Source organism: Mirounga leonina, unplaced genomic scaffold, assembly GCF_011800145.1.
Source record: "Mirounga leonina isolate KUSES-001 unplaced genomic scaffold, KU_Mleo_1.0 Mir_115, whole genome shotgun sequence".
Lineage (NCBI taxonomy): Eukaryota > Metazoa > Chordata > Mammalia > Carnivora > Phocidae > Mirounga > Mirounga leonina.
In genome coordinates, this window is record NW_023270268.1 from 77,009,012 (window position 1) to 77,021,099 (window position 12,088).

Sequence of the window (12,088 nt, forward strand, 5' to 3'; positions counted from 1 at the left end):
GCTCTGGACAGAAGAGGGGATGGTCTCCAGGCAGCAGGAGCAAGGGGAGAAAAAGAGGGCTGACAGGGAGGGGTCTCCGGGAGCCTGGGAAGCAGGCGTCCCGCAGGTGGGAAACTGGCAGTGCCCACCGTCCCAGTGGGAGCGAGTCTGGGAGGGGGTAGGCGGGAGAGTCTGGGAACAGGGGCTGGGCAGGAGGGCCAGCAAAGATTCACTCTCCCTGGCTTGTGAAAGACTCCCCACCCCATGCCTCCTGGGACTTCAGAGCCAAGCTCATTCACATGCAAATCCCCTCAGGGACTGAGAGGCTGGGTCTCAAACTGTTCGGAGCTGGAAAACAGTCCAAGGACAAGAAAACACAGCAGGGTTGTGTTCTTCTGCAGCAGAGGCAGCCTGGCTCAAGGTATGTCACAGTCGGGACGGCGGTGAAAGCAGTGATTGAGTAAGAGCTGAGGGCAGTGAGGGGACCTGCCACAGGCCAGTGTCGCCAGGCTGAGTTCCTGGGAATGTGTGAGCTGGAGTGTTCCTCTGCCACCACCAAGGACCCTGTCCGGCCCCAGCCAATACGAACATCCTCAGATCTTCACGTGGAAACCCTCACAGAGCGCTGGAATAAGGACCAGATGACCTGGGTTCTGGTTCCCCCTCTGCCCCTCCTATGTCAGGGGTCACTTGTCACTTGAACCTCCCCAGGCAGTAAGTAGTGTGCCGGAGCTGGCTCGTATCTGTTTATAAGCACAAACTGTCAACTTTTCAGAGATTTGAGGACCCTGTTGTTGGACACAGCCATCATTCGAAATTGGGTTTCATAAAGTTGCAATTAATTAAATTGTATTAAAGACAAATGATACAAAAACTCATCCTCTCCTATTCTTAGCATTTGACTGTTACCTCTGCACTCGAGGTAATTACCGTCTAGCATATCTGAATGGTGCGTGGTGCCTGGTGCGCTACTGAGCATTTCGTCTCCTCCCCGGTCCCAGAGCCACTTGTTAATCATTTACAAGCACACCGTCTTCGGGCCTCCGTGCTCACAAACATCTAAGGTGGGGACAGTATATAATGCTGTCCTCTGAAGAGTCAAGAGGTCATGAAACATGGCATGGAAAGAGCTTGTAAAGTCTGTCATTCATTGCCTGTCAGCACTGAGCAGGGGCCTTACCTCCCAGCCCTCTGGTGATCTGTCCCTCCTTCCCTGCTCCCGACCTGCACCTCTCTGTCTCCACTTCCCGTCCCTGTCCCTCCTGCTCCAGTCACACTGCCCCCTTGCTGCTCTTCAGACACACCAGCCACTTGCCCCCCTCAGGGTCTTTGCACTCGCTGTTCCCTCTGGTTGGAAGGGTTTTTGCCAGAAAGCCACGCAGCGAACTTCCTCAGCTTTTTCAAGTCTTTTCTCAACTGTCACCCTGTCATTGAGGACTACCCTGACCAACATATTTAAATCACAGCCCTCACCCCTCCTCACCCAGGCCCTCTCTATCCTGCTCTATTGCACTTCTTTGCCTCTCACCTTACTACTTGCTGTAGACGTTATCTGTGGATTGTGTTTAGTGTTTATTATGCTTCCCCCAGTGCAATATAAGCATCCTGCTGGCAGGGATTTCTGTATGTTTTAATTACTGCTATACCCTAAGCTCTAGTAAATAGTAGGCATTCAGTAAATATTTGCTGAATAGATGAATAAACGAATACCTCCCATTGCCTACCTTTTCCCTTTACGAGCACACCAAAGGAAATTCCAGCTCTGCTTCTTACCGAGGTCTATCAGAGAGCAGCCTGTGTCCACACGAGCATGCGGATTTGCACACCAGGTGCATGGGCATCCCAGAGCACTCCCACTTCACACTCATCTGAGCTCACCCGTGTGCTCTGTCCCAGCACTGGGACCTCCCTTCTGTTTTCCACCACCCAGAGCCTGTGTTCTTGGCACTTCCTGCCTAAAATGAGCTTTGGTCACACTTTTCGGAAGCTCATTTCCACTTTCTGACTCCCGTGTGCCTAGAATCGGAATCTGCTCTCTCAGGAGTGGAAGAATCCCCCTAGGGACTACAACTGAAATTCATGAGAAACATCTCTCCTTTTCTCGTTTCCTTCAGGGGCCAAGGCCGCCTGTCTAATCCCAGAGAATTAGCAGAGCTGTTGCTGTTGCTGGGGTCAGCCACAGCCTGAAGGTCGAGGGCATGTTCTGAGTAAACACAGAGCACTGCACAGAAGTTAGGAGCCGGCGGGTCAGGGAAGTCAGTCTTGGAGCAGGGCCCTGGGAGGGACTTATCTCTCAATAACACAGCAGGATGCAGACTGACCCAGCGAGGCCTGGGGAAGGGAGCACTGGACTGGGAGTGGTAGGCCATCAGAACTGGAAGGGCTTGGAGAGGCCGGCAAGTCCACTTTCCTCCCTGGGCAGATGGGGAAACTGAGGCCCAGAGCAGGGAGCTCACTTGTCCAGCATCTCAGTAGGAGTCAGTGGCTGACTTCTAGACCAGAGCCCCTTCCTTGTGCTCCATGCTGGGAGCCACAGGCCTTCTCCTGCTCGGCCCCGAGACTGTGCTGACTGCCCGGAGCTCCCGGGGCTGACGGTCTACGAGAACGAGCTGGAGCTCACCCTTAGGGCTTGTGTGTCACCAACGGATAAATCAAGTACTCTCATCCCTCACAGCTCACTCTCTATTTCTTGTTATTTCTGTAAAATGTCTTTCCTCTCAAAGTTAGGATAAAAGAGAAAGTTCTTTAACAAAATCTAGACAACACAAGGACCCTCAGGGACCTTCTGTTTTATAAATTTTACTAAATTACCCTGAACGGCAGTGTTGCCTTAGGAATAATACATAGCCAGGAAGCACACCAAGGTCTCTTCCAGGACAAATGTGCTCTAACAGAGAAGGACTACATGGAGAGATGAAATTATGACTTGGGGGTAAGCAGACCAGGGGCTGAGAACTACAGAGACTAGACAAATCCACTCAGGTTCTTTGTGCTGTTTCTCTTTTCTTTTCTTTTTTTTTAAAATAGGCTCCATGCCCCCTGCGGGACTTGAACTCACAACCCTGAGATCAAGACCTGAGCTGAGATCGAGAGTTGGATGCTTAACCGACTGAGAGACCCGGGAGCCCCTGTGCTATTCCTTTTGCTATAAATGAGATGTAATCATCCCGGCTCTGCCTATTCCACGAGAATCAAGTGTGGCAATAAATTAGAAACTGCATTAATGTGTGTTACTACAAGGTAGACACACAGAGGAAATAACCTCTTGTATCTGATCGGTCCTTTCAAAGTACTTTTCCATAAATTGTCTGAAAATACTGAGCGACATGAGCAAGGTCATAGGGAGCCAGTTAGTGGTATAGTCAGAGCAGATGAGAAAAATGATGTTCATTGAACACCTGGTGACAACAACATGTACTTTATTACTCACAGCGCCGCCATCATTACCGCTCGAACAGTATTGCTGAGTGAATTACATATGTGCTGGACATATGTCATGAAAACATTTGCCTCATTTGGCAATAAACCCACGAGATAGGTATTATTATTATTATCCCCATTTTACAGTAAGAGGTGGAGGCAGGACCTACCCCAGGTCCTTCTGGGTCTAAAGCCTGATCTGGAAACCGTTGGGCATGCTTGCCTCTTGCAGTAGGAATTTCACTTACAGCCAGCATTTCATTTAAATCCTCCCACAGGGGCGCCTGGGTGGTTCAGTCAGTTAAGCGTCTGCCTTCGGCTCAGGTCATGATCCCAGGGTCCTGGGATGGAGCCCTGCGTCGGGCTCCTCGCTCAGTGAGGAGCCTGCTTTGCCCTCTCCTGCTCCCCCTGCTTGTCCTCTCTCTCTGTCAAATAAATAAATAAAATCTTAAAAAAAAAAAAATCCTCCCACAACCTGTGAGGAACTTCTTTTTCTTTTTCTTTTTTGTAACTGATAAAACTGATGCTTAGGGAGATCGAGAAGCTTAGGGGAATTGCACTGTGAACTCCTATTTACCCTTCAAGACTTACCTCAAACATCCAAAGCCTTTCCTGAACACCCAGGAATGACTACTCCCCATCTCTATACTGCCTCACATCCTTTGTGTTACTTTGTGCAGCTTTAATTTATTAATTAGATATTTGTCTCATGACACACTGTGAAATCGCAAATTCCTCGAGGGCAGGTATTGTCTCATTCACGTTCGTGGGCCCTGTCTTTGGTGCAGTGTCCAGCTTCCAGTAGGTTCTTACTGAGATTCTTAGGCTTCATTCCATAGATAGCAGGGAGCCATATAAGGATTTGAGAGTATCACAATCAAAAAAATGTTTTAAGATCTCTCTGGACACGTGCCTCTAGAAGGTGGACTGGATGGGGACAGACTGACAGCCAGTAGACATTTAGGAGACAATGGCAATAGACTAGGTGAGAGGGATAAGACTGGAATGAAGGCGTGAACAGTGGGAAGCATGGCGGAAATGTTGAGTAGGTCAAGGTTAGAGGCTCGACAGGAGAAGTGGGTGACTTTGCATGAGCAGCTAACAGAAGCCAGTGGAATTGTGTGTACTCAGCGAGACCAAGAGAGAATAAAAGCCAAATGCAGGTTCTTATTATCTCTTTTTCCAGTGAACAGACGTTGTGAAATGAACTTGAAGATAGGGTGTGTGTGACTATGGGATTCCCTCTGTGGTTCTGTTTTCTCAGTACGTCTTTCCGTGACTATGGCTCCGGGGCCCCTTTCTAGGCACGAGTCACCACTTCCTCTGATGCCCAACCAAAGGAACTAATTTGTTATATTCCTAGGGAAAAAGGCCCTTCTGGACATACTCAAAGACAGTGCTCTATTATACTGAAGAGAGTGGCTAAGTTTGACTATAGGCAATGTTTGCCTTATATCACACTTACTTACATTTACATTACCTTAAAAACCTAAGCACCCACAAGATGGGACTTCACTGTCATTTAATTAATTTATTTTTTTTAAAGAAGAAAAGACTGAGAGTCTTGAGATATAAATTCTGGTCCCAGTGTGGCCCTGACCACTAAATTGTCCTTCCCTAGGCTTTGGACATGATGGTCATAGAGTTGAACCGTGATTTCTGAGGTCTTAGATGCACAGAATATCAGGGTTAGGGTGTCTTCGGAGACCGTTGGCTTCAACTTCCTGTATTTGAGAGAAGAGGAAGTGGAGTCCCCTCCAGAAATATTCACTCGCCCAAGGCTCATTAGTGGAGAATGACCCCAAGAAACCAGCCCTCCTGACTCCCCAGCCAGCGTCCGTGCTCTGCCCCTCGCCTGCAGCATTAACCGCCTGTGACCCGTAAGCCCCATCCGTGCACGGCAGGGACCCACACATTGCAGCCACATTCCAAGGAAGCAGATGCTCCTGCAGATGTGCACTCGCCTTGAAGACCGAGGACTGCGGGGAATCAGGCCAGAGAGGAATTTTCATAAAACGAGAGCATCTGGACCGCAGCCTTGGGGTCCTACTCTTCTTCAAGCTACTGAAATACAGAGTCAGCTGTTCCATTATTGTCACCCCTATGGGCTGGGCTGGGAAGGGCCAGAAAGTGTCCTTGTGAGCTGGAGGGTGCTTTAAATCTACTCCTTGGCCTGCCAGGGGAACTCAGTCACAGAGTGAAAAAGCCTCCAAATAGGGGCTACTATCGCGTCAAATGGAAATCAGTGATATTTAAAGTTGCTTGGGAAAGGACAGTGGTGGTGTGGTGTGTTTACAGGTTTGCTTTGAATGACATGTCACTAAGGCAACCCCAGCAGATGGTAGGCTCTTATTGGATTGCTTATGGGCCACGGAACTTGGAGAAGTGGATGTTGTAACATATTATTACCAGTGTCTGGCATTATCCTAACTAGGATAATGGGGGTTTGGTGGGGTCATCTGGACAGTTCTGGCAGAAGGAGTAGGATTAGAGTCCAGGAATTTAAGGGACTTAAGGGATCATCTCATGTCACCCCCTCATGGAACAGATGAGAAAACGGGATTTTGGAGAGGGATGATGACTTCTCCGGGAATGACATGGCATGCGCCTGCTTTATTCCTGCTCTCAATCACAGCCAGGAAAGGCACACATTCTGGGGGCAGAGGAGGGGGGCAATTAGAAAAAGTGAATGGGTTTCAACTATATGTGGAAGGCTTCTGGGTTTGGGAGTTCAGAGGCCAGAGTACTCGTCTTGTGCCTGAATTCTGAGCTCCAGGCTCCTCTCTGTCTGGTGGGCACTAAAGCAATACTCAAGCTGTAAATCCTCTAAGGCAGGACCTTCAGGGTGACTGAGGAGGATGAGTGAACTGAATGAGCTTCTGAGCCACATTTGACCTGCTAGCCACTCTTCTGTTTTCCAAATCAGGCCTACCAGAAAACTGTTCGAAGAAAACTAGGAGGAAATGTTTGAAAAACAATACTAACCACAGCTATGTGGGATTAGATGAGTCTCCGGAGGGTCGCTACAACTTGACATTCTGTGAGTCCATGAGTGCAGGAGAGGAACTCGGCCAGGGGCTTGTGGATGGGAGCACAGGGTCCGTCTCTACATGAGCACCTGTTGTCAGCCAACCAAGGGGCAGCGTCCCGACTAGGGAGGCCTGCTCAGGCCCCATGGCCGCCGGAACCTCTGCAGGGAGGCTGATGGCCATGCTGGGATGGCATTCTGGAAGGGAGTCAGCACAAGCGTAGAGATACATCTTGCCCTTCTTGCCCAATACGTGAAGCCCTTCTTCCAAAGGCATTGGGAGAAGGTGTCTGAAGTAGAGATGCAAGGACTGTAGGGCCCTTCAGGTACCAGACAGCTTCTTTGCTGTGCCCAGGGGTCATAATCTTATTTGGAGTGAGAGAGTGCTCTAAGATTTTCTTCATTCAGGAGTTAGTGGCAGATCAGGGACTAGCCCAGGCATTTCCTGAATCCCAGGCAAAAATCCAGGACCATGCTATCCTTCCAGGGGACCTACCTCCATCTGCCTGGGCTTTCATGAAGGTATCTCACTGCTCCTGATAGAAACCATCAATCAGTTTCCAAAATATTCTCCAGCCACAAAAGCCAAATTTGGATAAATGGTCACCAGGGTCCTTAATTCAGTGTCAGAAGAGGTCTTCATATTCTATCATCATTGCCCTTGAAAAGTACCTTTTTTTTTTTTGCCATTACAAAATGCAGCTGATGTCAGCTCCTTAATCTGCCTTGCCAGGAGGTTCAGTTTATTAGGGACAAAGGAATGAGTTAAATCCTCTGTTGTGTGTTTATGATCTCTAGAAGGGAATCCTAACAAGGTCAAGCTTGGCAGCTGTCTGAAGAAGAGGAAAACTTGTGAGAAATGATTGCTTTGTGTATATGAATTGAGAGTCAATTCCTCAGGTGGAGGAAGGGGGTGGATAATGACAGTAAGTTATTGTTACAATTCAAGGAAAAAAAATGCTGTAATGTCCATAGTCTTAAAAGCCTCAGCTACCAGTAAAAGCAAGTGTTTTCACTGAAAAAAAATTCTAGATGGGTGACATGTTTGAAAATAGAGAAGAAAGCAGTTAGGAAGTTCACATCTAGCCTTATTTAAATCTTGGAACTTACTGTCGCATTAAGCCAATGTTTGGTCATTTTCCTTCTGGTTAAGTCCACTTTCTAATCCAAATATTTGAGAATGCCACAGTTTTATGACCAGCATTAGTTGGGGGGATGGGCTGGAGGAGTCAGCTAACCTAATGGTTCCTACCCATAATGCATCTTCTCCTGGAGTCTGGCTCTGGCAGAGGCTAGATTATATCCTGGAAGACATAACTAACATGTTTGTCAGAAATTTCACTTTATGATGATGAATATGTAGTCTTGAACACAAGTCTCCTTGCTGGATCCTTGTGACTTTGAAAAGTTGGCTCCATTTTTAGTGAATTCATGGACACTATATGTCAGTCTAGATGGCCAGCCCACATCATCTCCCAGAGCAACCAGCCCACCCCACCTTCCTCATTCTGTATCCATCAGTCTTTTTGTGTCCTTACTCTTTTCCATCTTATGCAATGGCTACTTTGCTAGGCTCATCTCTCTTTGTAAGGGACCAAATCTTTTGTATCTTTAAATTCTCGCAGTCCTCAGCCCAAGACATTCACAGAAGGGCAGCATCCCACTGAACGGTGGTTCTCAGATTAGGAGATTTTGTCCCTCTGGGGATATGGGCAACCTCTAGAGACATTTTTGGTTGTCACAACTGGTGGGAGAGTGATCTTGGTATCTAGTGAGTAGAAGCCAGGGATGCTGCTAAAAATCCTATAATTCTCAAAACAGTTTTCCTCAGCAAAGAATTATCTGGCTCAAAATATCAATAGTGTTGAAGCTAAGAAACTCGTCAAAGAGCATCAATTTGGGAAAGTTTTTAGTCACAGGAACCTTGTTGTAAATGAGATATTTGGTGCAGACCCAACATATAAAATAAGCAATACCCAACATTTAAAATGAGTTTAAGCAGGGTGGGGGTTCATAGTCCCACTTATCCGCCCCCTTTCTCCCCCCAGCAGTAGTCTTATAAGCCCCTGCAGTATCCTGGGGCTCAGTGGAGAGCAACTTGAGAGCAGTTTGGTGTAGCCAAAAGAGCATGGGATTGAAAGTCAGAAGACATGGGTTTGGAAATTGACCCACTGCTTACTAGCTGTAGCTTCACCTTCTTGGGTTTGTTCCTTTGCCTATGAAGCAGGACAATAGTAGTACCTGCCTTATAGGATTGTTTTAAAGATGGAATGAGATTATAAGTATAAAACTACATTGTAAACTCGCTACTTTGCTGTTGATCAAACATTCTGGTTAATACAAGGTTAACTCTTATTGAATTACCGACTGCAGAGAACAGAGACCACATTAATACTAAAAATATACAAAACCTACTCTAGAGTGATTTGATGAGAACTTTTCCAGAAAGCCAGAGAGAGCTTAGAAAGTAGGTTCTTAGGCCTCCACATCTTTTTGAGCCAGATTCAGCCTTAGTAACTTGATCTCTCAGAAGCACTCCAAACTTTCTCAGCCCCACTTTCAAAGAACAGCTTCCCATCCATGGCATTGTTTGTGGGTTCTCTCTAAATTCCAGGGAATATTGCTTCGATGTTGCAATCATTTCCTGCTCCTCTTCTACATGATTTTTACATCCACCTCTGATGGTGACCCCCCACCTTGTCCACACCCTTTGCAGAGAAAATCCAAACTCCTTAGCATCACATTCAAGACCCTTCAGAATCTCACCCTAATCCAACCTTCTGATTTCACCTGCTACTGTCTACTACTGCATACCCAACCCTTCCCCAGTGCTTGATCATTACTTAGGGAAGTGGGCAATGCTTTCTAATGCCTCAGCTTTGCACATAATTATGGCTGTGCTCCAGGCTAGTTATGCTTACTCTGGGGTCTCTGCCCTTTTCTTTCTGCTTGTAAAAGTGATCTTGGAACAGATGTTAGTGGAAACTTTAAGGACTTTGAGAACAGAAAGAAAAAAGGGAGGTTATGTTTGGCTGAGTTATACATTGCCAGCCTCAGTTTCTCTTGTGGTCCTTTCTAGGTTTATCACTGAGCCTGCACCTAGCATACCACCCCCAACCTTCATTCATCATGTTGTAAATTTGTGTGTCTTCCTCACTGGACTGCTACCTTGGGAGGGTAAGCACAGTATCTAATTCATCTAGGCTTCTCTAACTCCTAGCAGATTCTCCAGTAGAGAACCTGGCTCAGTTAGGGAAAACCAAGGGTCTCACCTTCACATAGTCATATTCACAAAGGTAGGAGGATTCCAAGTTGAAGTGCATGAAGTAAAGCTTGATCCGAAATCCCTCTGGGACAGTGATATTCCAAGTCACCTCTGAATCACTTGGATAGGAGTCTGGATAGCCAGGTGACTGAATCTGGCCAAACATATTGTTAAGCTCCACGGTATGGGCCGAAGCTTTCAACAAGGAGAGGCACAGAGCATGACAGAGAAGAAGCCACCTGAAAGACATGAATGGATCTACTTACATTCATGGACACAGGTCCTCACCCTTTAACTAAGCAGCTAGGAGACCAAGCTCTTGACATATCTCTGCCACTGACCTGCTGTGCTTACTCTTCCCCACCTGGGGCCTTGCTTATCCAGTCTATTCTACAGGGAGATGGTGACTCCATGATTTCTATGGTTTCTTCCAACTGTGCTCTTCTGAAGATTTAATAAATATTCAAGTCTCCTAGACAGTCCCCTATTTGGGACTCTGACACTTATTATTTTACTGTTGAGAATGTAAATTTCATAATTAGGTAAAAGTTGATGTCCTTTCAAGGACACCTGGGTGGTTCAGTCAGTTAAGCATCTTTTTTCAGCTCGGGTCATGATCTCAGGGTCCTGGGATCGAGCCCCACGTCAGGCTCTCTGCTCAGCGGAAGCCTGCTTCTCTCTCTTCCTGCTGCTCCCCCTGCCTGTACCCTCTCTCTCAAATAAATAAATAAAATCTTAAAAAAAAAAAGTTGATGTCCCTTATTCAACTCGGCTTCATTTAAGAATCAAACTCTTGGTTCAGTTTTGTAAAAAGTAAGTAATAGTGACATGGTAATACTGGGATGAGACTTATACTCAATGATGGGATCTTGCATTACCTTAAACAGATTTAACAAAATCAGTCAAGATATGCAAAGTTTTTAATTAAGAAAGAATAAGCAAAACAAGTTTTTTCCCCCTCTTGGTAAGTATTCTTATAAAAGGATTAGAAAACTACAATTTATTTCCAGCTGTAGGCATCAGAGATAATGGACTGTTGAAAGAATTGCATAAGGAAGGGGCAAGGAAAACTCAATAAAACTTAATGGAACACACCCAAAGTGGCGCAATAATGAGTCAGAATGTCCAAGGCTAGTCAGAACCCTAATGAACAATATGCACCACATTGGGCATCTAATAGATTGCTCCCCCTGCAAGACCCAGTGACCTTGAACTCAAACACCCCAAACCTGGCTCATCAACTTCTTCCCCAAGTCCTATTTATTCCACTTCCTATGTTTTGGAAATCCATCTACTTCTCTCCAGTCTATTAATTTAAACATTCTTATCTGGCCTATTGCTATTGCATCCTAAGTAATCTCCCTGTCCCCCACTTTATACCACTCAGCACTTTTCTGCCGAAGTTGATTTTCTAAAACACACATGTGACCAAGCTGTTTCACTGTGCCTGCAGGATAAAGCATCTGCTCCCAGGATGGCAGATGAGCCTTTTTTGATCTAGTGCTGATCTGCCTGTCCAGCCTCATCTCAGTGCCAGCTATGCCCTGGTATGTCATTCTGAAAATATGCCATGCCTGTGCATGCCTTGGTCCTCTTGCACATAGCCTACCTATTCTTCATCTGCTTGTCTTATTTATCCTTCACCATCCAGCTCAAAGCTTCCTGGGCTATGGAGTATCCTGTACACCTCCAGATTCCACAGCTCCCTGTACGTGCTTGCATTCTGCATCTCTCACACAACACTGCTTTAAACACAGCCCCCGAAGTTAGATGTATTTGGGTTCAAATCCCCATTCTTCTACTTACTGATTGAGAAATCTTGGATAATAGCCTCTCTGAGGGCCAGTTTCCTCGTATGTCAAATGGGGATTATAATTTCTAATTATAGGACTCACATGAGCATTAGAGATGATGTATATAAAGGACCGAGTATACAGCCTGGTATTAAAAGATGGTGAATGAATAAAATGAATAGATGAATGAATGAATGAATGAATGAAAGTGGTGCCAGAGCTTTATATAGCCTAAGTCCATGCTGGGAACTTAGACCAGCATCCTCAGATTACAGTAGCTCCCCTTTATCCACAGTTTCCTCTCTGTGGTTTCAGTTATCCATGGTCAGTCTTGGTCCAGAAGCAAGATGATCCTCCTTCTGACATATTGTCCAAAGGTCAGTAATAGCCTCATGCTATGTCATAGTGCTTATGTCACTCCCCTCGCTTCATCTCATCACATAGGCATTTTATCATCTCAGTATCATCAGGAGAAGGGTGAGTGCAATACAATTAAGATATTTTGAAAGATAAAATCAACACGCAGAAATCAGTTGCATTCCTATACACTAACAATGAGACAGAAGAAAGAGAAATTAAGGAGTCAATCTCATTTACAATTGC

General features: G+C 46.1%; 1 protein-coding gene across 3 annotated transcripts in view; it reads right to left on the reverse strand.

Moving 5' to 3' along the window:
• LOC118006928 (mannan-binding lectin serine protease 1) overlaps positions 1–12,088 on the reverse strand; it is a 50,955-nt gene that overhangs the window by 32,255 nt on the left and 6,612 nt on the right. For 2 of the 3 annotated variants that reach the window (XM_034999800.1, XM_034999801.1), the window contains exon 2: positions 9,700–9,931. In XM_034999800.1, the coding sequence (XP_034855691.1) occupies positions 9,700–9,931 (232 nt within the window). Of the gene's footprint in view, positions 1–9,699; positions 9,943–12,088 lie in introns of those variants that run through there. The other variant, XM_034999799.1, reaches the window with a different exon arrangement.